The sequence below is a fragment of the Cordyceps militaris genome (assembly GCF_000225605.1).
Source record: "Cordyceps militaris CM01 unplaced genomic scaffold CCM_S00003, whole genome shotgun sequence".
In the NCBI taxonomy this organism is placed as follows: Eukaryota; Fungi; Ascomycota; class Sordariomycetes; order Hypocreales; family Cordycipitaceae; genus Cordyceps; species Cordyceps militaris.
In genome coordinates this window covers 1992793-2017174 of record NW_006271971.1, presented here as the reverse complement: position 1 = coordinate 2017174, position 24382 = coordinate 1992793, and the positions used below count along the sequence as shown (strand labels likewise).

General features: G+C 54.4%; 11 protein-coding genes across 11 annotated transcripts; 5 read left to right on the top strand and 6 right to left on the bottom strand.

Annotated features, from left to right (window-relative positions):
- Nucleotides 1-990: 990 nt before the first annotated feature.
- Nucleotides 991-2864, top strand: CCM_04240 (glycosyl hydrolase, putative; the record flags this gene model as incomplete). Its single annotated transcript, XM_006669388.1, has 3 exons — nt 991-1075; nt 1129-2595; nt 2752-2864. 3 exons carry the CDS (start codon nt 991-993, stop codon nt 2862-2864), a joined length of 1665 nt encoding a protein of 554 aa, XP_006669451.1.
- Nucleotides 2865-3217: 353 nt separating this feature from the next.
- CCM_04239 (histidinol-phosphate aminotransferase) lies at nt 3218-4513 on the bottom strand (the record flags this gene model as incomplete). Its single annotated transcript, XM_006669387.1, has 2 exons — nt 3218-4358; nt 4440-4513. 2 exons carry the CDS (start codon nt 4511-4513, stop codon nt 3218-3220), a joined length of 1215 nt encoding a protein of 404 aa, XP_006669450.1.
- Nucleotides 4514-4971: 458 nt separating this feature from the next.
- CCM_04238 (uncharacterized protein) lies at nt 4972-6387 on the bottom strand (the record flags this gene model as incomplete). The annotated part of the gene is made up of 3 exons (XM_006669386.1): nt 4972-5972; nt 6129-6269; nt 6357-6387. The coding sequence occupies 3 exons, from the start codon at nt 6385-6387 to the stop codon at nt 4972-4974; spliced, it is 1173 nt and encodes a 390-aa protein (XP_006669449.1).
- Nucleotides 6388-8468: 2081 nt separating this feature from the next.
- On the top strand, nt 8469-9780 carry CCM_04237 (GDSL lipase/acylhydrolase family protein; the record flags this gene model as incomplete). Its single annotated transcript, XM_006669385.1, has 4 exons — nt 8469-8511; nt 8576-9521; nt 9571-9612; nt 9684-9780. 4 exons carry the CDS (start codon nt 8469-8471, stop codon nt 9778-9780), a joined length of 1128 nt encoding a protein of 375 aa, XP_006669448.1.
- Nucleotides 9781-10486: 706 nt separating this feature from the next.
- On the top strand, nt 10487-12071 carry CCM_04236 (uncharacterized protein; the record flags this gene model as incomplete). Its single annotated transcript, XM_006669384.1, has 3 exons — nt 10487-10727; nt 10797-11631; nt 11690-12071. The coding sequence occupies 3 exons, from the start codon at nt 10487-10489 to the stop codon at nt 12069-12071; spliced, it is 1458 nt and encodes a 485-aa protein (XP_006669447.1).
- A 613-nt stretch (nt 12072-12684) lies between these two features.
- CCM_04235 (pyridoxamine 5'-phosphate oxidase) lies at nt 12685-13519 on the top strand (the record flags this gene model as incomplete). The annotated part of the gene is made up of 2 exons (XM_006669383.1): nt 12685-12721; nt 12792-13519. 2 exons carry the CDS (start codon nt 12685-12687, stop codon nt 13517-13519), a joined length of 765 nt encoding a protein of 254 aa, XP_006669446.1.
- Nucleotides 13520-13968: 449 nt separating this feature from the next.
- Nucleotides 13969-15042, bottom strand: CCM_04234 (uncharacterized protein; the record flags this gene model as incomplete). The annotated part of the gene is made up of 1 exon (XM_006669382.1): nt 13969-15042. One exon carries the CDS (start codon nt 15040-15042, stop codon nt 13969-13971), a length of 1074 nt encoding a protein of 357 aa, XP_006669445.1.
- Nucleotides 15043-16880: 1838 nt separating this feature from the next.
- On the bottom strand, nt 16881-17423 carry CCM_04233 (uncharacterized protein; the record flags this gene model as incomplete). The annotated part of the gene is made up of 2 exons (XM_006669381.1): nt 16881-16903; nt 16964-17423. The coding sequence occupies 2 exons, from the start codon at nt 17421-17423 to the stop codon at nt 16881-16883; spliced, it is 483 nt and encodes a 160-aa protein (XP_006669444.1).
- A 1821-nt stretch (nt 17424-19244) lies between these two features.
- On the bottom strand, nt 19245-20021 carry CCM_04232 (uncharacterized protein; the record flags this gene model as incomplete). The annotated part of the gene is made up of 1 exon (XM_006669380.1): nt 19245-20021. One exon carries the CDS (start codon nt 20019-20021, stop codon nt 19245-19247), a length of 777 nt encoding a protein of 258 aa, XP_006669443.1.
- A 1642-nt stretch (nt 20022-21663) lies between these two features.
- On the bottom strand, nt 21664-22023 carry CCM_04231 (alpha-1,3-mannosyltransferase (Alg3), putative; the record flags this gene model as incomplete). The annotated part of the gene is made up of 1 exon (XM_006669379.1): nt 21664-22023. The coding sequence occupies one exon, from the start codon at nt 22021-22023 to the stop codon at nt 21664-21666; it is 360 nt and encodes a 119-aa protein (XP_006669442.1).
- A 644-nt stretch (nt 22024-22667) lies between these two features.
- CCM_04230 (serine/threonine protein phosphatase, putative) lies at nt 22668-24079 on the top strand (the record flags this gene model as incomplete). The annotated part of the gene is made up of 3 exons (XM_006669378.1): nt 22668-22684; nt 22750-22873; nt 22940-24079. 3 exons carry the CDS (start codon nt 22668-22670, stop codon nt 24077-24079), a joined length of 1281 nt encoding a protein of 426 aa, XP_006669441.1.
- Between the last annotated feature and the right edge of the window lie 303 nt (nt 24080-24382).

Genomic DNA, 24382 nt, shown 5'->3' with positions numbered 1-24382 from the left:
CAGTCAATAGACTCAGACAAGGGCAGCCACGAATGTGCCAACGCGCAAAAAAATATCAGATAAAAAATCCCGAGGCACGCGGCAGAATAAAAATCCAAATAAAAGAAAAAAATCCAAACGAGCCCACTGCCCACTTTCTCACACCAAAACGTAGGTACACACAGACGGCCCTGTCCAACACGCTGTAGCCTGACACGTCTCTCTCTCGAACCGCCCATCGGCCCTGTTTTTTCCACTCGTTCCTCTCTCCTTCATAAAACCTGCCCGTCTCGCACCAAACGACTGGTCCTCGTCGTTTCCGCATCAAACAAACCCGGGGTTCTTCTTAAAACACGCACACGCCATCCCTTGAATCAACGACATCGTCCAACCATCTACCTAAATTATAAACTACTTGATATCCTCCGCCACCCAAGCCTTCCAGCGAACCCAAAGGCGGGTCTTCGTATTCACCAACCCAGTCTTGGGCTTCCTGCCATCTCATATTACACGTTTGTCAAAATCTGTTTCCTTTGTACCGTTTGCATTGGTATTATTTTTGGCCTCGTTCATTTAAAAGAACCTTGCTTTCTGCCCTTTCCGTCTTTGTTGCCATTCTTGTTCTACTTGAGTTTGTCTGTGCTTGTTCACATCACTCTGCTCTGTCCATTCTCTGGTTTGGCTTGCCGCCGAACCCTTCCCTCCCGGGCCCTGCTCTTCCCCCTGTCCTGACTGAGTTCGGCGCCTAGTACACACCTTCTCCCCAAAGCTCTTTGTGCCTCTTTTACCTGTTGCGTTGCATTGGTCTCTTTCAATTCGCTTCCATTCTTTTTACATATTACTTACCTCTCCGCAACCTCGTATTCTTCTTCTTCCTTGCTCTCTTCCTCAATTGGATTCATCGCACCATCCTGAGTCCAACCCGCATACCAAGCTGGCCCACCTACATACAGCCGCCGCCTTACACTGCTCGCTCAAGCTGCACACGTCGTCTCGTCTCTCGTCGCAAAAATGAAGTTGATTACCGTTCTGCCGTTGCTTGGCACCGCTTCTGCCGCCATCATGATGCCCAAGGACTTGGATGTTCAGGATACCAGTATGTTTGCCCCCAAACCACCATCGCCCACTTGCACTAACACGCCCCGTCAGGATCAATCCGCAACGTCGCCGCCACCATTGCCCACGACACAATGTCCTACTACCAAGGCAATACTACTTCGGAGCCTAGAGCCATTGGAAATGTCAACCGTCCTTACTACTGGTGGGTGGCTGGTGCTCTTTGGGGCATGATGATTGACTATTATCATGTTACCAAGGACCCAAGCCACAACAAAGCCGTCCTCGATGCTCTCCTTGCCAAGGTCAATCTCGGTCCCGACAACAACTATCTCCCTCCCGAGCACGCTGATGAGGAGGGCAACGACGATCTCTTTTTCTGGGGCAACGCCGTTCTCTCGGCCGCCGAAAACAACTTCCCCCAGCCCAACAAGGACCTTCCTTCCTGGCTCGACATTAGCAAGAACGTCTTCAAATGGCTCGAGTCCAAGTGGGACACCAAAAACTGCGATGGCGGCGTCTTTTGGCAAATTCTCGCGAGCAACCCCAACGGCCTCAATTATAAAAATGCCATCAGCAACGGCGGCTTCTTCCAGCTCGCTGCCCGTCTCGCCCGCGCCACCAACGACGATCAGTACCTTCAGTGGGCGCAAAAGATTTGGGACTGGTCTTGGGACAAGAACCTAATTGACCACCAACTCTATCGCGTCTACGATGGTGTCGACATTCGCGACCAGTGCACAAAGCCAAACGGAGCCTCGTACACCTATCTTAGTGGCATCTACCTGTACGGTGCAGCCGTCTTGGCCAATCACACTGGCAAGCCCGAATGGTCTGACCGCGCTGAAAAGCTTCTCAATGGCGCCAGCTGGTTCTTCTTCAACGACGGTGATAACAAGAACGTCATGTACGAGGGCGCTTGCGAGCCCATTGACTCATGCTTCAAGGGCAATGCCGACATGAGCACCTTCAAGGGTTACCTGGCTGACCTTATGTGGAAGAGTGCCGTCATGCAGCCTTCTCTCCACTCCAAGGTTGCTGAATGGCTCATTCCCACCGCCAAGGCCGCTGCTCGATCCTGCCAGGGCGGCAAAACCAACTCTGAATGCGGTATGAAGTGGTCCACCGGTGGCTACGATGGCCAGACGAACTTGGGCCCTCAGATGAATGCCCTCGGTGCTGTCCAAGGTCTCCTGATCGATTCGGCTCCTCCGCCCATGAAGGCTGGCAGCATTGTTCGAAACTTTGACACCAACTTTGCGCCTGTTGACCCCAACCGAACGGATACTCCAACATCGACGGAGAACAGTACGTCTGAGACACGCGCCTCTACCTCAACCGAGACCCCTACAACCACATCTACGACCATTTCCGATACTCCTACCACTTCATCTACACCTGCATCCGAAACACCCAGCATCAAGAGTTCTAGCTCAGAAACTTCCAGCACCGCGAGTTCTAGCTCCGCGTCAACAATCCCTGCCACTTCAGCAACCCTTCCTACCCAAACTGAGGCGCCAACTACGAGCGAGACTAGCGAGACTTCGACCACTAAGAAGAGTGAGTTGCCAGCGACAACGTCTTGCCCGTCTTGCACCGCCTCAGAGTTCTACACCTCGCCTTTGTCACATCACTCTGCCTCTACATTCTTTTCCATGCCCAATCAATCCTATCCTGGAACTGGATCACCTTCCTCTAGTCTAACACACAGTATAGCTACCATGCCAACTTCCACCGGCGAGTCGGCTGCCATGACGGGGTTTACCAACCATGTTTGCTTTGCTGTGACTGTCGCCTTTGGCTCAGTCCTGGTAAACTGGTTGGCATAAACACCACTGTCACCGGGCAGTACTAATAGTCCTCTTGACTTTTTCCTTTTATCTTATGATTTATGAATCTTGTTTTCGCTGCATAATTGTCTCTTTTTTGTATACGTTCTGGAAGGTGTTTCATGTATCATCGCACTCATTACTTGGCGGCACTAGATGACCACGACGCGTGGCAAGCTTGAATGCTAGAGGCGACTCTTTGGATAGACATTACAAAAAGTATAATAGTCTGGCATAAATTGCTAGAAATCGATATTGACAGATATCTACAAATCCTATAAATTCTATTGAAATCATCAGTCGGCTTCCATGTCCTCTATATATATCCATGCATCCATGGCCGCCTTTGCACATCACTGGCCTCTAACTTTTTCCAATACCTCTTTTAGCGAAGAAAGAAAGCGAGTTACTTCTTCTTCTGTGCCAACGGTAATACGCAGGCAGCCCAGACAGCCGTGCTCCTTGCCGCGGAAGCGAACAACGACACCCTCGTTCTCCGCAAGCACCGAGTAGACCTTGTGGGCGACGTCATTATCCGGCTCGCCCGCGGCGTTGAGCATCTCGTACAGCAAAAAGTTGCTCTCGGTGCCGCCGCGCAGCCGGCCGACGCCGGGGACTGCGGGCAGCTCGCGGACGAGCCGGTCACGCTGCGCCACGATGCGGCCGCGGTTGGCGCGCATAACGGCCAGGCCCTCGGCGCCAACGGCGGCGGCGGCGAGCGCGCTGGTCGGGCTGGAGATGTTGTACGGCGCCTTGAGGCTGTTGAGGACGCGGGCGACATCGGGCGCGGCAAAGGCGGCGCCGAGACGGATGCCGGCCATGCCAAACGCCTTGGACAGCGTCTGCATGACGACCAGATTGGGGTGCTCGGCGACGAGCTCGGCGAGGGAGGCGTCGTCGGGGGCGAAGTCGACGTACGCCTCGTCGACGACGACGACGCCGTTCCACGTCGGGTGCGCGAGAACTTGCTCAATGTCGGCCTTGCTCAGCAGCGCGCCGGTCGGGTTACCGGGGGAGCAAAAGTACGCCAGCTTGATGGTCTCGCTGCCGGGCGCGGACAGGGCGGCGGTGACACGGGCGACGTCGAGGGCGAAGCCGGGCGCGGGCAGCAGCGGGATCTTGACGAGGGCGACGTCGTTGACCTGCGCCGACACCGAGTACATGCCGTACGTGGGCGGGCAGACGAGGATGCGGTCGCGGCCGGGCACGCAGAAGCAGCGCAGCAGCGCGTCAATGGCCTCGTCGGAGCCGACGCCGACAAAGAGGTGGTCGGGGGTGAGGGTGGCGGGTGTGTGGGCGTGGGTGTTGCGGAGGTCGCACAGGAGCTGCTTGAGGTCGCGCTGGTGCGGGTCGGGGTAGCGGTGGAGGCCGAGCCAGTCGATGCCGACTGACGAGGAGGCCGAGGCCGCCGCCGCGGCAGCTGGTGTGAGGGACGGGCCAAAGGCGTTTTCGTTGGCGTCGAGGAGGATGTTGGTGCCGTCGTCCTTGTAGTCGCTGTGGCGCGGGCGGATGTTAGCGGTGATGGGCATCTCGACGAGGGGGCAGAGGGAACGGTGCGAGGGAGTGACAACTTACTCTCGAGCGCAGCGGTACGGCTCCAGAGCGAGGATGTTGGGCCGCGCGCAGGTCGCGAGGTTGAAGGCTGGCATGGTGATGGTGATGGAGGGGGAGGCGGCACGCAAGCCGTCCACGTTTTTTATTTCTCGCAGGCGCTTGTCAATTGGTCTCGGCTTGCCGAAATTCAAGAAGGGGGGTGCAATATAGCTCGGTAGCGGTGATATTTATGGATAGCGAAGCGTCGTAGGGTGTGAATGAGGTGACTCTTGGGTTATAGTAAAAAAAAAAGTTGAAGATGGATGTGTTCTGGCCGCGCCGAACGCGGAGGGGTGTTTGGTCACCGCGGGGCTTCCTGAACCAGTGGGGCTGGCAGCTTGAGAGTCACCGGCGCATCCATAGTATAACTAGTAGCAGTGTAATATATATTGTACGATAAATCCGTCGCTAATGACATGTATCCAATGATGCTCTACCTGTTGATAAAATAACAGCCAACAAACCGCTCATGGTGAAGAGTGTGGGAAAATGCGGCACCCACGAGCCCTCGCGCTCACAGATGAAAGCCAAACAGAAATAGACAGCGCTTCTTCAAAAACAACCTATGGGTGACGATCCGCCACAGCATCAACGCCGCGCCCGTGCAACCTGCAATCAGCGGGATGAGCTGTCCGACCGAGTCGAGGTCCGCGTGGCCGACCTTTTGCACGCCATTCGCACGAATCAGGTACTCGACCACCATGGCCGACAGCACCAGCAGCCCGGCCGACAGCACCAGCAGGGCGAGCTCGATGCGCGGCCTGCCGCCCTTGCCGCCGGCGTAGCGGTCCGCGTTGGCCGCGAGCCCGCTCTCGAAGCCGGTGCGGTAGCGCGTCACGATCAGGTACGCCCAGTAGACGACGAGGCCGGCGCAGACGACGAGCCCGAGCGCGGCGAGGACCTTGCCGAGCACGCGGAACCAGCCGTCAAACGAGGTGCGGGCGAAGAAGGCGACCTCGGCGCACCCGCCGCCGTCGTCCCGCATCACATCCACGCCGACGAACCAGAACCAGCACCCGTAGGCCGAAAAGGCCGTGTAGAAGAAGAGGCGGGCGGCGCCGGACAGCGTCCGCAGGTGGCTGATGCCGTCGCCGGTGACGCTGGACAGCGAGCCGCAGAGCAGAAACTGCGTGATGACGGCGGCCGAGGCGTGCAGGCCGGTCGTGGACGTGGCCCGCGTGCTCTCGGTGCACAGCCCGATGAAGACGGCGAGCTGGATGATGAGGTTGGTCGTGCGCAGGCCGTTCTCGCTGCGCGGCTCAAACACCGTCGCCAGCAGCGTCGCCACCCACTGCGCGTACAGGCCGACGCGCACCCCGACCCCGTACAGGTCCGAGTTGCCGTCGTAGCTGCAGCCGTCGTCGCGCGCGGCGAGCAGGAGGTCCATTGCGAGGTGGCCCGCCGCTGGCCGGGTATTGATCGGGGGGAGGGGGCGAGAGGCGGCGCCGTTGTTGGATCGGTACGGAGAGAAGGTGTGTGTGTGTGTGCGTAGTGTAAGTCGTACGCCGGGTCGGTCTTTGGAGAGAAGCGTTGCTCAAATTGACATAGGCAGTAGAGCACTTGTCGCAACAGAAACAATGAGATGCTAAGCGAGAATAGCAAGACCGATGAGCAAGCTTTAGAAAAGGGATGGACAGCGGCCTGTGTGATATTTTCACGACCTGCAGCCACAGGCGCCGACATGCGTTTTATGTTCAGCCTCGCCAACTAGTTCACTAACAGCTTCTCTCCTCCTCAGCTTGCCGGGGGCGTGGAGCGGGACGTCCCGCCCCCCCAAAGCAAAAAGGTTGGTTCTTAATTGCAGGCTTCCTCCTGTGGCGTCGAATAAGTACCCAGTTAGTTACGTTAGTTACCAGTTATTTAGCGCTGGGGTGGCATACTGTGCCTGGCAGTAATAACTAGTTGGCCCAGAAGTGCGACCGACACTCATGTTGTGAATGGTAAGCAGAAAGAAAGACGCAGAAAGAAAGACGTGGCAACTACCATTGACTCGACCTCGAACTGCTGCCTAGGGAACATGTCAGGTTCAGGGAAACCGCTCCGTGTCAGCCTAGAAGTCAGCCAGCGAGGTTGCCTATTGCCTTGTTCCTTGTTGCACGAGGTCAGCACCCATGCAGGGGCTGAAAGGGCGCCATCGCTATCTGCTCGTCTCAGCCGCAAGCCTTGTCAAAAAGCGGAACTTGGCCGTTGTTTCCCATTTGCTGAAATGAGACTCGTCGCCAGTGTCATGCACGCCTAACACCCTCCTTGTCCTGTGTCGCGGTGATAATACTTGCCCCTCATCCTTCACCCCCCCCCCTTCATTCTTCCTCTTAGCCATCTTTCTCTTCTTACTTCTCCTTTGCGCAAGTCACCTCCCAGATCCTGCGAGCGCGGGGCGCACAACGAATCGTCACCATGCTCAACGAAACGCTCACCTCGCTGGTGCAGCGCAACGACTTCACCTGCCCCGTCGCGGGCCAGCCCGACCTCTACGGCCTGGGCATCCGCATCGGCATCTACATCCAGATGCTGGCGGTGCAGCTCTCGGCGCTGCTGAGCATGGTGCTGCGCCAGGACGACTACCTCGGCGAGAGCGTCGTCATCTTCATCCTCGCCGTCGGCAGCGTCCTCGTCAAGCTCATCGTCAACAAGCAGATCCTCGCCGTCGAGGCCGCGCCCATGATTGCGCTGCTGCTGGCCCAGGTCGGCGTCTGCCGCTCCATCGGCCAGATGGGCATCGTCCTCGGCATCGTCTACGCCGTCGAGTTTTGCGGCCTGTCGGCCCTCTTTGTCTGGTTCTGGTGGTACGGCATGGACGTCCTCGGACACTCGCCCTGCCCGGACGACAAGGTCTTCTTCTTCGTCAAGGTGAGCCTCTGGGGGTGGTTTAGGACCATGAACAAGGTTTTTGCTGTCATTACGGCACTCGGCGCGACCATGATGGCCATCGTGTATATTTCTGGTGAGTTGCAGCATCACGCCTGTGGCGACGACGGCGCACTGCTGACACCCATCCCCGGGCAGGATACTCTTTATTAGCCTATCACTACATATTCTACTGTGTACAACGATTCCGTGGCCGGATTACAGAGCCCGTGCGTCTAACTAATGCCCACCAGCAAGCCAACTTGGACGATGATGATTTGAACGTCAACCTCGAGCGGGCCTTTGAGATCACCGCCAATATTGGTGTCATTGTCTTTGTTGAAATGACCCTGAAATGGAACAACATCACCAATGTTCACTCGCTGCGAGATCCGGGCCAATTCATGCCGCTCATGATTGCCTTGGCGCAGCTTCTAGCAATCATTTACCAGGGAGTGTCTCGCTTTGCCCACCTCACAGCGAGAAACGACGACGCAGACTCTGGTGGTAAGCTTCTCGTCTCATACAGCTCTCAATCTTCTTCATAAGCGGTAGCTAACAACGGCGCAGATGAGAAAGACGAAAATGAGTGTCAACATGAGAACAAACTTTTACGTGGGCGACGAAATCATACAGACGCCAGCCAGGCCGGCGTTCAGATTGCATGAGGTCTTGCACGACAATGGCGTTGCGCTTCGCCGGCAAGTGGCAGAAACGTCAGTGTTGTATAGTTACAGCAAGCTTCTAAACGGGGTGAGGGAGCCAAAAAAACGACTTATCCCCATATATCCCCATCTCCGATGTCCGATGTCCAATGTCCGATCTTTGTCCTCTCTGCTCAGGTACGCTCAGTTGCCGCTCGGGGACTTTGACCGTGCTTGCCATCCGCTGCCAATTAGCGCCCAAGCGGCCTCATAGGCTATTGACGGTGCAACCCTCCAACTCGTCAACAATGCCTTTTGTTTCGAGTTTGACTAGATTTTACATCCGTGCATTTCGTTGTTGATTTCGAGACTGCAAGATAAACCACACATGTACCTTGCATGGGTCAAGCATTGACTCGCCAGTATTGTGCACTTTAGCTGTCAAGTACTCGTCTTAATCAATTTCATCACGTCAGAAAACGGGCTGCTTTAGTAACTCTTATTTCTCCCCGCTCTCAAAATGAACAGCGTCTTCAGGTGCATGGCGTTGAGTACGGCCATCTGTATGACGCTTGCTTCCGGCGCTGGCACTGGCACAATGGACAACCTCGTCACGTTTGGGGACAGATACTGATGAATCAAGGGCCATTTATCTAGCCAAGCACGGCCAGGTGCCACCGCCGGGACTGCTTATGCCGCCAAATAATATCACCGCAGATGGTGGCATATCTTGGGGCAGAATGGTGGCCAGCATGACAGGTGCCCGGTACTACAACTATGCAGTGGCCGGCTCTACATGCTCACAGAAGGTGGCAACGCAGCCAGCACGCATCATACCTGGCCAGGTACCGACTGTTCTCGAGTATGGGATTCCTGCATTCGAGGCAGATTTGGCCTGTCCATCTTTCTATGTCGATCGGCAGCCAAACAACACGGTGTATGCCATGTGGATTGGTACCAACGATTTGGGCGTCGAGGGCTTTCTCTACGACCGGAATATGCCAGGGACCATTCTTGCTGACCTTGTGGACTGCATATGGAGATCTTTTGACCACATTTACAGGACCGGAGGTCGGCGCTTCATTGTCATGAACACTGTGCCACTGGATAGAGCGCCGACTTACGCAAGCTTTGGGAGTGGCGGTGCAGGAGACAACCCGGTTTGGCCGACGAAATCCAAGTACAATACGACAGAATATCAGCAAAAGATGTTTCAGTACAGTCGGGCAGTGAATGAGTTGCTGGACAACACGTCGCCAGTCCATCTTCTGGTCAAACGTCGCTGGCCCGGCGCAAGCATCACAGTCTTTGACGCTCATTCGATATTCAACGATATACATGAAAACCCTGGTAAGTATCTTTCGCCGCCGCAAAACGTCGTATCGTCTTTCAAGACTTGCGATGCGGGGGGTAACTGCGAGAATTCTAGCTTGTCCAGGTCGAGTTTTCTCTGGTATGTACATGCGATATCTCTGCATATTGATCAGAACTTGACTTACAGCCGATATTTCACCGTAATCAGGTACGATATGCTGCACCCGTCTGAAAGAACTATGGAGATTGTAGCAGAGGAGTTCGTTTTGGCGGTCAAGGGGGCCTCTAAATACGCAACAGTGTACCAGTCACAAGTCTGAACTCGATGAGAGACAGGCTGTGGCATTTTAGTGTATATGCTTTGTAACATGATAGATTATGTATGGACCGTAACTTAACGTGCCAAGTTTGACATCGGTAGCACACTACCTAGATTTTACATATGCGGCGTGCCTGCCCCACTGGGTCAGGCACGACTTAACCTTCGACGCCGGGTTACCGCTGCACCCAACGTATGAGGACCTGGTAAATATAGTTCTTGTTCGACACTTGATGATCCTGTCTCGAATAGTTTCGGCTCACGAGGCTACATTGTCATTTTTGGCGCTGTCAGCATGAGACACATTTTGTTGCCGAGGTCACGGGTAGCTGCGACGGTCGCGGGCACAGGCGCCGGCAAAAAACCTTCTCCGCTTTCCGGTTCTGCCAAAGCCCAGCCAGACCTTGCTCTCTCAACACACCACCACCAAGCCGACCATCGATACAAGGGCGGCGGGCGCATTGCCGAGAATAAATCCTGCAGCCATTTCCGGACCTCGCAGCCTCTGGGCGACTATTTTCCGCCGTTGATAGTCGCGCGCCGATTCCCTCCGTGATCCCCTCGACACCAACACGCGCCCGGCGCAAAACTTCCACGCCCCCCCGTTGACTAAGGCTTCCCGCCCCGACATTCGCTTCTCACTAGACACTTTGCCGCGTCCAACTCTGCTTGCGCATCTAGTTTCCTAGGCAACTTCTCTAGTCTCCCAAAGACTAGAAGACAGTCGATTTTGCACTTTCTGGGCTCGCACGCCGCCAATTGCTCATCTTGCGCCAATTGCAGCCACGACGCGTCGCAGCCTTGGGCAGTGATCGGCGTCACCCTCCCCTCGCTTTTTGTCGCGCGCGATAGTTTCTCCTCGGCATTCATCGACAAAAACAAAGCACTCGGCTGCGAAACTCGCCATGTTCCAAGGACAATTTGGTTATGGCAATGCTGGGCCCCAGTTCAATCAGCAGCCAGGGGGCCAGCCAAACCAGCAACAGCAGCAGCAGCAGCCACAAATGATGTTTAATCCACAACAATTTGCTGGTATGGCTCCTCAGGGGGGATTTAATCCCGCTGCGAACCCTCAAATGATGGCTGCTGCCTCGCAAGGCATGATGCAGAATCCTGGCATGCCCAACATGGTCGCTAATGGACAAAGTGAGCTTTCTTTCTGCCCATGATAACGGCAGGCGCATCTTTTTCTAACGTGTATCCTTCACCAACTAGTGGCCGGCTATCAGCCGCAATTCGCGCAGCCGTACGGACAAGTACAGCAAAATTTCGCGCCAAATCAATACATGATGGGCGGCATGCAAGGCTTTCCCATGAACCAACAAGGAATGACGCAACAGCAAGCCCAACAGCTGATGCAGCAGCGCATACAGCAGCAACAACACCTTCAGCAGCAACAGGCACAGCATCAACAGGCACAACACCAGCAGCACGCACAGCAGCACGCACAGCAGCAACAGCATCCGCACCCGCATCACCAGCAACACCAACAGCTTCAGAATCCCCAGGCTCAGCAGCATGCTCAACATCAACAGCTCCAGCAGCACCAAAACCAGCAAGTGCAGCAACAGCACCCCCAACCGGGCATGGGCCAAGTTGGGACTCCACAAAGACCACCAAGTGTTGCGCAAAATAGTCCTGCTGGGCAGATGCTGGGGCAGATCCCCGGGCAGCCACAATTCTCCCCTCATCAACTGCCCCAGGGAACTCCACAGCAAGGCGCTCAGATGCACCAACATGCTCAGCAGCATCCACAGCAAGTGCAACAGCCTGTGACTATCGCGACTCCCCAGACACCAACGTTCCCCAACAGCCAAGGACCCAACGCAGGTGCACCATTCAACGCGCCTCCACTGAGTCCGGCTTCCGAATCGCGTGAAAAAGAGCGGTTCGCATTGCTGCTGGACATCAACCACGAGTTGCTATATGAAGTCATTCTGCTGCAACATACGCAAACGGAGCTCAAGAAGGAATCATCAGCGGCCAATGGAAATGCAGGGGAAAGAAAGCCAACAGAAGAGGAATCCCTATTCCAACAAGATTATGTACAGTGAGTGGATTGAACTCGATGGGAGTATTGAACATGATACTGACCCATTTTACTACAGTTGTATGCGCCGTTTGCAAGCGAACCTTTCATACATGGCTGCGCAGGCCGATCGTAAAGCCGAAACGAAAGCACCGCCTTTTCCCAGCTTCATGACGGCACCGCCCCTGAACCTGTCGCTCAGACCTCGAGCGCAACCAATGGTCCCCGAAGGATCTGATGCCAAGATGGACCCTGCGACGGACCGCGAAGAAAGAGACAGAGCCATCAAAGACTTGTACCGCCGTCTGCAAGCAGCGTATCCGGGTGTCGACTTCAAGAAGGAGTCTGCCGCGCGCATACCTCAAGGCCATAAGCCTGGCAACCCTGCCGGTTTCCAAGGCAGCCCAATCCCGCAAAAGACACCTCAGATACCGAATGTAGCACCGCCTCAGGTGAGCTAACCGCCGGTGATGATGGGACGACACAAATACACGGAAAGCACAAAGGGCGGCCATTTCCGTCTTTCCTTGCATAGCAGCAAGATATTTTGTAAAAAGTGAAACCCGGTGTATCAGACCGCTCTGTATGATTTATTACGTGGTGTTTTTGACCTCTTTTTTCTTGGATTAAAAACGGCGTCATGGCAGGTTGGGAGCTTTATGAATTGGAATTGGTATCGGCTCTGAATTATACAGTGAACAGGGAGTGGTATGAAATTCGGAGGGCATATGGGAGGATGTGTTTGCAATATCAGCGTTTGTGTACATATATAGAAATACTTGGTGAGTTGAATTCAGCTTGCTTGTCTATTCATCTGATGGTGGTCTTATTTTCCCGCTCACCAGTTTGACCCACCCCCACCTGCAAGCGATCGGGCCATACATAGCCGCCAACAGAGAGGTGTCTGCTTTCACTGACGTCAACATACCAGACTCTTTCACTCTGGCCAGGCAATACCAGTTCCTTCTTCTGCAGCATATCCGTGGCGACTAGACTGCAAAGAGTTTCAGTACCAACCCCTCGTTTACGTTTATGATTCGATCGTTCTCTCGCGCCCTCTCCATTTCTGCCAGAATGGCGCTTCACCCCCCACAAGGTGACAAGCTCATCTGTATGCCTCCCAGATAGCTACGAGCGCCGCCCCCGTCCCCCCACGAAGCACCAAGCTTACCTCGCCACAGTCGCCCCCGGAGGCTCCGGTGCGCAGGGCGCGCAAGCGGCCCAGTTCACGCTGGGGACGCTCTCCCGCGCAGACCTCGACGGCAGCTCTCCGATCCCGCAGTTCCACCGGTGGTTCTCGGAGGCGCAGGACGCGATCCGGGCGCAGGGCGCGGGGGCGGCGACGGCGACGGCCGAGTCGTGCACGCTGTCGACGGCCGAGCTGCCGTCGGGGCGGGTGTCGTCGCGGATGGTGTATCTCAAGGAGCTCGACGCGCGGGGCGGCTACGTGCTCTACTCCAACTTTGGCACGTCGCGCAAGGCGGCGGACCTCGCGACCAACGCGCACGCGGCGCTCTGCTTCTACTGGCCGGCGCTGCAGCGCCAGGTCCGCGTCGAGGGCGCCGCCGCCCGCCTCTCGAGCGCCGAGAGCCAGGCGTATTTTGACACGCGCGCCCGCGGCAGTCGCATCGGCGCGTGGTCGAGCCGCCAGAGCGCCGTGTTGGTGCCCGCGCCGCGGGACGGTGCCGATGACGACGGCCGCGCGCAGCTGGAGGCCTGGGTGGCCGAGACGGAGAGGCGCTTCGAGGGCCAGGATGTGATCCCGGTGCCGGAGTTTTGGGGCGGGCTGCGGCTTGTGCCGACCAGGGTCGAGTTTTGGCAGGGCCGTGACAGCAGGCTGCATGATCGGTTTGTGTATGAGCGGGTAAATGAGAATGATGAGTGGGTGCTCAGCAGGCTGAGTCCTTAGTTGTTTCACTGCATCTCGATAGCGGAGAGATTATATCAATCTTGTAATCACGGAGAGATTATATCAAATCAATCTTATTGAATCAGGCTTCTCATCTATCCTGGTCGCGAAATGCGATGCAATGTATGGTCTGCTCAAGCAAGTGATTATATAGAGTAGTAGTGCTCCCTTGCAGTCTCAAACTGATGATTAAACGCCTCAGTAGTTGAAATCATGCACCTGAAAGACTAAAAATAAAAAATAAAAACAAACATAAAAAGGAGAGGAAACATATCGAACAAATGCGACACCATTTTTATTGTGCCGAGAGAGGTCAAGAGCTCATCGGCGGGTATAGTTTCGCAGGTACACACCAGTCAGAACCTGCAACATGCCTAGAACGCCACGCAAAGAAAATAAAAATAAAGCAACTAAAAACACAGGTGCGAGCGCTGACAGAAAGGACAAGCTCAAATGGCGGCGGTCCAGCTGAGACCCAGGCCGACAGAGTCGGTCGTCATGCCGGCACCGCTGGCGGGCACCAGCGTCTTGGAGCGAGCGTGGCCAGCGACAAAGTTGCCCGTGTCACGGCGGTCTGAGTCGTGCCCGGCAAACACCACGTCGCCGTCATCGCTGCGGGGTGGCGACGGCTCGACGGCATCCCAGCGGCCGCCGTGGTGCCGGGCGGCGAGCTGCATGTCGACCATGGCGTCGGCGAGGCAGTCGTCGTCGCAGAGCGGCATGATGCGATAGTCGAGGCTCTCCATGAGGGAGCGCTCGGTGGCATTGAGCTGGGCCGGGGACCACAGGCCGCGGCCCCAGGTGGCGCAGTACGACTGCGTCGACTGCTCCGCGTCGTCGGTGAACTTGTCGGCGATGACGAGGGCGGCGAGGACGATGATTTCGGGCTGGACCGAGTCGATGTGCAGCTGGGGCGGGCGGTGGCGGCTCGTCGGCTGCGGCGTGACGGGCAGGCTGTGTCGCTTCGCGTGCGCAGAGACTTGGCGCTGGGTCGTTTCATCAGATGCTGCTGCTGCGGCGGCGGCGGCGGTTGGCTCGGTGCCGGGACACAGAGGGCACGTGAGTCGCCATTTGCGACCAAACTTGGCGTCGACGCGGTCGAGGATGCAGACGGCCAAGGCAATCGTTTCGAGGGGAATGTTGGCGCGGCCGAGTATGTACTGGACTAGATGAACAGAGGCCGAGGCGAGGGATGCCGACGACGGAATCAGATTCACTAGGTGAATGGCCGGCCCTGTGGAGAAGACGAGTGAGTAACTAGAGGGCATTTGCAGAGCCAGCAGTGAATTGGCCTTACCTCGATAGATGGCGCGCAGGACCTCGCCGTCATCCGTGGCATAGCTTGCTCCCGTGTTGCGAGGCTGCTGATGGTGGTGCTGGTGCTGCCTCGATCTCGATGACGAAGGCGGTGTGGGGAGGTTGGATAGCGGGCGATAGGTAAAGTAGCTGGTGGTGGTGTCTTGAAGGTTGTGCTCGATAGCGGCAGCAGCAGCGGCAGCGGCACCGCCCTTGGACTTGCGCATCTTGGGGGGCCCGGGCCCGCGTTGAAGCTTTTATTCGACAGTCGCAACAACTCCTCGCTCAATCTGATGCTGCCCAGTCGCAAAGCCGCCGTTCATGTTTTTGCTTTCGTCGTCGCGTCGCTGCCGGGACACGGAAGTGGTAGCAAAAGGGGGAAAAAAACCCCCAGCCCAGTTTTGTTACGGGCAAGTGAGCACGCGATGACAGATGACACTACCTACCACCAGACGGAGGATGGCAGACGTTTTTTCTTTGTTCTTTTTTTGCTTCTGATTCGGGAGAGACGGAAACGTGTATGTAGGTAGGATGCCTTGGTGAAGAGAAAAAAAAAAAGGAACAAGATCAGAGGAGAAATGCTAGTTATGAGAAGAGAAAACGAAATTGGATCCAAGGGACCAGGGGACCAAAAAGTCGACGTCGTATCTGGTGATTTAAAAAGGGAGCCTCACCTTGATGCTAGCTAGGTACGATGCTACCTAGGTTAGTGGACGGGTTCGGGATTCTTGGCCCTTTGTACCTTAATAACTAGGTATGTAGGTAGTTGGACTAATCAAAGGGGTTGAGAGCACAGTCTAGTTAGGGCGGCCAAGATGTGCGCCCCAAATAGAAACAATAGAACCAGGTTCTACAGAGTAGCACAGACTACTAGGTACATAACTACCTGGTACCTCTATGGGATAGTAGGGATCGTACATAGTTACTGACGAGGCAGTGCTGTGCATCCCGTATTCTGCTGGAGCCGCAATCGAGGCGAAACCGCCGACTGGATCCTGCATCACGGGAAAGTCAACTGGTGGTGGTGGATCGCCAGGGGACCTGGTTAGTACCAACGAGGCGGAGTATCTTGACCCTTGTTGGCCAGGGTCATTCTTTTGCTTTCTTTTTATTATCTGTACGAATTGATTCGTAGTTATACGTACTTGACTTGACTAGGTACACTTCGGCTGCCATTGCTGACAACACAACCTTTCTGGAGATGGCCCATCCATCCATCAGAGTACATGATGCTAAATAAAGCACGACTTGATAAACCCGTCATACGACAAAAGCAATTCGTAGACTATCCAGAACCCTCCCTCTCCAACTAGACTCCGAGAGCGCTGTCGGGCAGCAACGCATGCCGTGCCCCAAGTGTTTGTTGCCCGAGACATGTCAAGTCCTCTCGAGCTTGTACAGTCAAATTGCCTTGAAGAGGCGTACATATGTATGTATTGGACCAGCCACACAAGCCACCAGCCTGGATGTCGACTCAACTTTCTCGAGCCTCGTCTCAGTGGCAGCAGAGGTTGACAACCAGCGCCACTTCTGCAATGCGACGTGATGAGAGCCACAGCCTCGTCAGTATTTTTGGCGATACTGGTGACGAGTCATAACCGGCGTTGGTACACCACTGTAGCTGTCGTCGAGGCCGAGGGAGGCAAACATCTCCGCAGCACAGCAGCGAAATGGTTCGACCTTGTACTACCGATAAGCCATCTATATGTATAAGTTGTACGTGGCAGATGCCGTCTCCCAGCCTAAAACTGATGGATTCATTTTGATGATGAAAACGGACAACGACATACGGTTATATTTATTGCCCATGTAGATAGAGCACATGCCTGTCTGCTCCAGTCCTTCGAGGCTGCCCTGCTAATTAGTTACCGGAGTTAAGTGAGTATGGTGCTGACGGTCGCGTCCTTGATCATCAGGGAAAAAAAGTCCAGAAAATACAAGTTTTCATTAATGAGCTAAACAGAAGACATGAAGAGCGAAAATGACTAGAACCTAAAATGCCTCCTGTTGTTGGTGGCTTGACCACCCGTCATCACCTTGTCCTGGCCGCAACCATCGGAATCGCTTAACCAATGATGGTGGTGGAAACTAAAAAAAAGCCAAATTAGCGCCTGAAAATTGTTTGGCAAGATAGAGTAGTTCACGTACCCCCGCTAGCAATGCTCTCAATCTGGGGGATCGAGGACGAGCTGACGAATTGGCGCAGGTCAACGCCGCCGATGCCGTTGACCAGGCCGAGGTTGAGGTTGCCGAGACCCAGGCCGCCCAGGTCAAAGCCGTTGAGAACACCGGTGCCAGCAACAGCCAGAAGGGTCTGGAGCTGCTGGAACTGGAGGAGCGAGTTGAGGTTGAAGCTGTTGACGTTGAAGATGTCCTGGAAGAGGAGGAGGTCGAGGTTGTTGTTGCGGCCGAGCTGCTGGAAGAGACCAAGATCCAGGGAGTTGATGTTGAGAAGGTAGTTGAAGTCGGACTGTCTGAACACGAGGTTGTTGAGCTGGCCAAAGTCGAAGGACCGGCGCTCCTCGAGGGTAGCGGGAGCAGGCGCGGGAGCAGGCGCGGCAGCGGCGACGGCGCCAAAGGCAGCAGCAATGAGGGTGGAGAACTTCATCTTGTCGATTTTGAGAAAAAGAAAGGTGGTGGTGGGTGAAAAGATGGAAATGTCTTGTAAAAGGCGAAGAAAAGGAAAGTGAAACCAAGGAGCACAGCCCGCAAGTTCAAAGTATTAAAGAGAAGGAGTGTAATGGAAGTTGAGCACAGCTATCGAGGGATTAGTATCAAGTATATATGTCTTGCGCGGCTATTCCTGTTGAGCTCTGGTCTTACCTCTAATAAGTGAATGTAAGAAGGCGAAGTGAAAGTTGTTGATCTGCTTGTGATGTCAAAAGAATCGTACCAGGCAACACGGAACCCAACTGCCTTTATAGACATTGACGCATCTGTTTGCCAAGAACGACATCTCGCTTCCCATGCCACTTCACGGTACAGCCTCCATCCGATGGCCGCTCTCCCCACCAGACTGTACAGTAAAGTCAAAATGGAACCTGCCCAACATGTATCAGGAGAGTTTCTACCCCGGAAATCTTAATTCGGATAAGGTGTGAACCGATATGAAGGGCTCATGTTGTCTTGGCTACAAAAAAACCAAGCAACCCATTGGCACGCGCGGCGCCACAGCAACTTGCCTGCAATGCCAAGTCTACTGAACCTGCCTTGGGCTCAGCTAGGGAGGGCGCCGAGCTCTTGATAGGACGAAAGCCGTGGCTTGCTTAAGTCCCGAGTACGACTGTGTCTGATCTGCGCTTTAGGTGCCCGGACTAACAGCGCAGCCGTCTGTGTATATGGCGCATTCGTTACAACTTTGACAAATTCACGGTAAGAGAAAAAAGGAAAAAGTCATCCGATCCGAGAGAGCAAAAGAAATTGTTGGTAGTGAGCCCGCCTCATGAACTGGAACCAGGTCGAGTCCGAAGAAGTGTTGCTGTGCCTTGTGGGCGCCATCACGGTGAGCAAGTATGGACGGTGGAACTAGCGACTGCCGACGGGCAATATTCACATCTGAAGTGGTGCTCGTCTCCATCCATCTCAAGTGACGCAATAAAGCACTCAAGGATACGTGATTGGGTCATGGGAATCTAGCTGGCGATGGATGACGGCGGTGCCTGGTGGGGGGTTGGGATGCAGCTGCGACACGGCTGTCAAGGTGCGCGTCTCGGATTCTGGGCGTGTTTCAGATGAAGAAAAGCACGACTCCGAATGTTCGTCTCAGAAGTCCTCGCTAGCCTACCGGAAGCTTCCCAAGGAAGAAGTATTTGAGTTTCGATTCGGCGTCTCATCTCTAATCAGGCAGCGCGTGGGAGTGGCTGACCGGGCACAACTGGTGGGCAGGGCTCAGTTCGTTCCGGCATATAGGCCGATGCCTTGATTAAGCATATTACTGTGGGAGAAAAAATGCCGGCCCTATTTTCAAGGCAAGTGACTCCATTGCACACTTTATCAACGAACTCAAGAAACATCGTGCTTTGGTTATCTGGCTCCCAGTGAACGGACAACTAGCTATGACGCAAGTCAATAACTGCGTACCGGTAGTCGGCAGTCTTCCGCCATTTTACGAAAATTCGATACAAGTATTTACCTTGCCGTATGCTATATGCTCGAGAACATGGTACACTCGCAGGTTTTCTGCAACATTTGTCATGATTCAAATCGATCGGCAAAGGAAGGAGGGACATGAGCATTATTGAGGCTGAGAGCTTAGTTGGAAGAAAAAATGATTTATCCCTTTATTCAACTGAAAAATGATTACAAAACTCCTAGCTGCCTAATTTAATCGTCATCGTAACAAATTGTCCACTTCTCGCTGCCCCAAGGCGAACGAGGGGGCGGCTTCAACACCACCCCTCGATTTTTCCCAAGTATACCGCGTTCCGGCTTAATTAACGATGGCTAGTTCAATATTAGTAACCGAAAAAGAGTAATTGACGCGCAAGAGAGGACTGTGCTTACCGATAGTGGCGCCATTGCTGACGAAGCCCTGGTTCAGGACCGTGATGATCTGGGGCTGGCCGATGAGCTGCAGCTGCTGGAGAGTCTGCAGCTGCTGGACCTGAGAGACGAGGGCAATCTGTTGGGCAAGAGAGATGCTGTTCAGGTTGCCAATGTTGATGGACTGGCCACCGAGACCAAGCTGACCAATGTTGCTGACCAGCCAGGGGTTAAGAATACCCTGGTTCAGGTTGCCGTTCTGCAGAAGCTGGTTGATGAGATCCTGGTTGTTCTGGTTCTGGTTCTGGTTCTGGTTCTGGCCCTGGTTCTGGTTCTGATCCTGGTTCTGACCCTTTTCCTGACCGTTCTGGTTCTGTCCCTGGTTCTCGTTGTTCTGGCCCTCCTGACCCTTCTGACCCTCTTGGCCCTGCTGGCCCTCCTGGCCCTTTCCGTTCTTGCCATCCTTGCCCTGCTCCGGAGCAGTGCCGTTCTGGGCCGGTTGAGCCTCCTCGGCGCGGGCAGTAATAGGAGCAACAGAGAACTCTTCCTCCTCTTCCTCCTCATCGTCATCAAAGAGAAGGCTGGTAGCGGGGAGGGTGGTGTCGCGGACTTGGACAGCAGCAGAAACATGGCCAACGCCGGTGGAGCGGTCAACGATGGCACCGGGGACGGCGGCGGCCGAGACCAGGCTGGCGGTCAAGAGGAGAACTGAGAATGACTTCATTTTGACGGTTGTGAAAGTAAAAACAGCGCTGCTGTAGTATTAAGAGAATGTTGTTGATGAAGGGTCTTTTAAGAAAAGTAAAGAGAAACAGAGCACAGCTCGTGTTTTAAAGAAAGAATGAGATGAAGTGGTAGAGAATGGTATTGCAGCGTGGTTGAGGTGAGAGATCTTTCTTGGGTTCGGCATGGGGAGTCTGGAGATCATATACTCGCGCCGTGATCCTCGTCATGCGTCTTGGACAACCCTTGGGTCGTGCCCTGATGACAAAACCGGGGAGGCTGTGATGTCTGAGGTCCCGAAGAGGAAACGAATGATGACGCTCGATCAGGTGTCATATTCAAATCGCTGAGCGATATTGCCTCCTTGAGACCGGATCTATCGAATTCCAGAGGAGGCAAACCCACTCATCACCTGGCCGGCTGCCTTGTGCAAGGACAGACGGCGGGACAGGGTTCATTCTCAAATTGGGATAAGGCTGACGGCTGTTCTCGCCCAGCATGGGGGGCAGAACTCTGTGTGGCCATTGCAGACAGTTTCAGTCATCTTGGCGCAGGGAGGTTTTTGACACCATCGAGACCAAGGTGAGAAGCCAAGCGTGGCGTGGCAATGCCTCCTTAGCGCGCAATTTTATGCTGCACTTCGGACCCTGAGGCGTCGCAGATGACTTCTGGACGAATCGCAGAGCGGCATTCGCGTCTCGCTAATCCTACGCCAATGTCATGAGGTTTCATACCCCGACCCCCGCGTTTCATCCCAGCGCGGTACCTGTCTGGCCCGACCTCTTTGGATGCTGGTTGGCTGCAAATAGACTCATGCGACATAAATGGTCGCATGTATTTCCTCCGATGTGGTACCGCTTTTTAGAGTTGTACTCAATCTGTAAGAATTTGAGAGACGACGCCCACGACCACCAGATCAGACTGGGTCATCCATCAGGTAATATGCCGAATGTATAGATTCAAAATGGGGATATTGAAAAGCTGGGGGAAAAAATGGACGAGGTCAATGTAGTTCCCACTCAAAAAAGCTCCGTGCACTTACTCTGCAACTACTGAATACCAGTCCTGGCGGTGCAGAGGCAGTAGAAGCCAGTCTCTCTCTTGAGCTTGGCACCAGGAGGCGGGATTTTTTTTTTCTTCATCTAGTTCGACGCTGAAGAAGCCACCGGAAATGCGCTAGTTCGTTGAACCCATCAAGTGTTAGATTGCTGTTTCGTGAGGCTCTGCCATGTGCCGAAAGTGCTGGCTGGCCCCTGGTTGCCTCCCTCTGACATGGGGTGTTTTGACACGGCACCTTCCGTGCATGCTGAACTACTCGTTCGTGAACATTCCGGAGGTGTTCGACAATGCCTCATATCCCGTTCGGATTTCCAAAATGCAACTCTAGCTGTGTGAGGATCACACAAGACTGTTCCTAGTTTGTTCACGTTCTTTCACACTTGGCAACTTCAATGTTGTGCTCTCGGCACGAAAATCGTGAAACTGACAAGGTCTGTTGACACCATATGTATTGATTCGTTCGTGTTCTGGTTGTGGTTCGGCCTTGTCGGCGGGTCGCATCCGAGAGGCGCCGCCACCCGGGTATATTGTACAAGTATTCTATATTGTGGTTTTTTATCCTTTTGCTTTCGTCATGGCAGCTGTCACCTGACGGCCCTTCGAGATCCATCGTTGGTATTGTGGAAGCCGAGCCATTCCCCTAGCAGTCCCCCGGGTTTGGGAATAGGACATTCTCTTTGTGATTGACTTGATCGTGGCGTCACGTTATCGGTCGAGTTTTGGTTGAAATCTGCCAGTCCATCTGTGATTTGCGGCGAGTCCTTTCGCCTCCATATCCTCTTACGACCATTCTCGTCCACCACGACTTCGCCATCAGCGTATCGCGCTCGGGGGACGGGACAGGGTAGTAGATGCGGCAGCCCAACAACAAAGAAGCTGGCGATGAGTGTTGTGGCAAAGAGTGACGAGGTCATTCGAGACCTAGGGTGAAGGTGCGGCGGCATTGTGATTTCGGTGTTTCGTTGCGGTCAATCGATCAATGGAGGAGATTAGGAGGCTATCGAACGCAGGTCAGCGACGTAGGCAGGGCGGAGCAATGCTATCCATTGAGCGTACTGGATCATAAAATCATGACCTATTGGTTTTCCTCGACGTCGGAAAACCAATTGCGACACCAATGGGTAGTTTGGTAGCTTTGTCGGACAATGTGGCGCGCGTCGGTTCTGCCGGGCCAAACTCGAAAAAGCGCTCGAATCATTTCCTGGAAGTGATCCTGACCAACCTTGGATTCCTACGCTCCTGATTGGCTGTACAGGGGACTCCGACGATCGGGACGGATAATGTTGTCTCCGACGCTAGGTCAGAGGGAAGGTGCGACAAAGAGCTATGTATATCGGAAGTTGGTGGGGCGATGGAGCATCGCGACTGAGATAGACTTGGTTTGTGCGCCGAGCCCAGCCATTGGAATCTCTCGGAAACACAGCCGCAGCGCGCGCAAGTATTACCGCCTTGACTGTCGACGACGCTTGCCCACATTCTTCGGCTTTGAACTCCAAGATATGCTGTGAGACCGCTCGAAGCAGCATATTGCACTTGGAAAGCGGCCAGTGCGTCCCCACGTGCGACGGCAGCTTAGGGAGTCTTTATCATGAGCAATCTCGACAGGTATGTACTTCATCATGGACAGGACAACTCGGAATAGTCGGTTGGCTAATAAATTCTACTTCAAGGGCTATTGCGCAACTACGCGCTTGCCGGCCGATTCCCGAAAATGAAGTCCGAGAGCTTTGCCACCGAGCCCGAGAGCTGTTGATAGAGGAGGGCAATGTCGTCACCGTGACTGCCCCAGTGACGGTGCGCAAATACTCTGGACTATTCTGGGGGGAAAGATACTGTGTACTGATTCTCATTTTCGTCTAGATTTGTGGCGATATTCACGGGCAGTTTCATGACCTGATGGAGCTGTTCCGCGTCGGAGGAGACGTCCCCGACACCAACTACCTCTTCATGGGTGACTTTGTCGACCGTGGCTTCTATTCTCTCGAGTCATTCCTTCTTTTGCTTTGTCTCAAAGTTCGATACCCTGACCGCATGACGCTCATTCGCGGAAACCACGAATCGCGCCAAATAACAACTGTCTACGGCTTTTACGACGAATGCTTGCGAAAATACGGCAGTGCCAACGTCTGGCGATACTGCTGCGACGTCTTCGACTACCTCGCTCTAGGTGCCATCGTTCTTGGAGCGTCGAATACGCTCTCCAACCAAGGCGAGCCCATCGACGACGAAACGGAAATTGAGGTCTGCGACCAAAACGGATCGATTATTAGTCGCTTCTCACGTCAGCGGGGCCAGGCCAACAGTCAACGGCAACAAGGGCAGGCCTCATCCAGCAGCGGAAGCGGTGGTGGCACAGGAGACAAGACGGGTCCACCAGGCTCTGGCGCCTCTGGCTCCAGCAACGGAAGTATTGGCAACCCGGCAGGCGCGGTGCTCTGTGTGCATGGCGGCTTGAGTCCGCTTATCGACTCGGTGGACAAGATCCGCCTTATCGACCGCAAGCAAGAAGTGCCTCACGAGGGAGCCATGTGCGACTTATTGTGGTCTGATCCAGACGACATTGACGGATGGGGCTTGTCGCCGCGCGGGGCCGGTTTCCTATTCGGCGCTGATATTGTCAAGGTCTTCAATCATAGGAACGACTTGAGCCTCATTGCGCGAGCCCATCAGCTTGTCATGGAAGGATTTAAGGAAATGTTTGATTCCTCTATTGTCACCGTCTGGTCTGCGCCGAACTACTGTTACCGCTGCGGCAATGTTGCGGCAGTGCTCGAACTGTGCGAGGACGAGTCTGGCACCGGTGTCTTTGCGCGAAGCAACGGCGACGTTGGTCGCAGTGACGGCGGCGCCGGCGTCAATGGCCGTGGTTTGATGATGGAGTCTGACACGCATAACATGCCAAACAATGGACCGGCGAGACGCTACCGTGTTTTCCAAGCAGCTCCCCAGGACTCCCGCGGTATGCCGGCGAAGAAACCTGTGGCAGACTACTTCCTCTAGACGGTATGCGTAGAAAAATTGGGGGACTTCTTTTCGTTGCTGTTGTATTTCTTTGGGATTAGAGCCGTTTGTTTGGGAGTCAATGGCGGCGTTGGCGGTTGTACTACTTATTTTCATGCTTTACACACATTGCATCACAGAAGTTACGAATTGGGACTCGGGCGTGGTATTCTTCGAATGAAAGCAATGAATAATTCTCAAAAGTACTATATTCTTCGTTGTGTTTGATACATGAAAGCAATGAATAATTTTCCAAAGTTCTGTGTTGTTTGTTGTGTTTGATGCAAGTGACACACGGCTTGC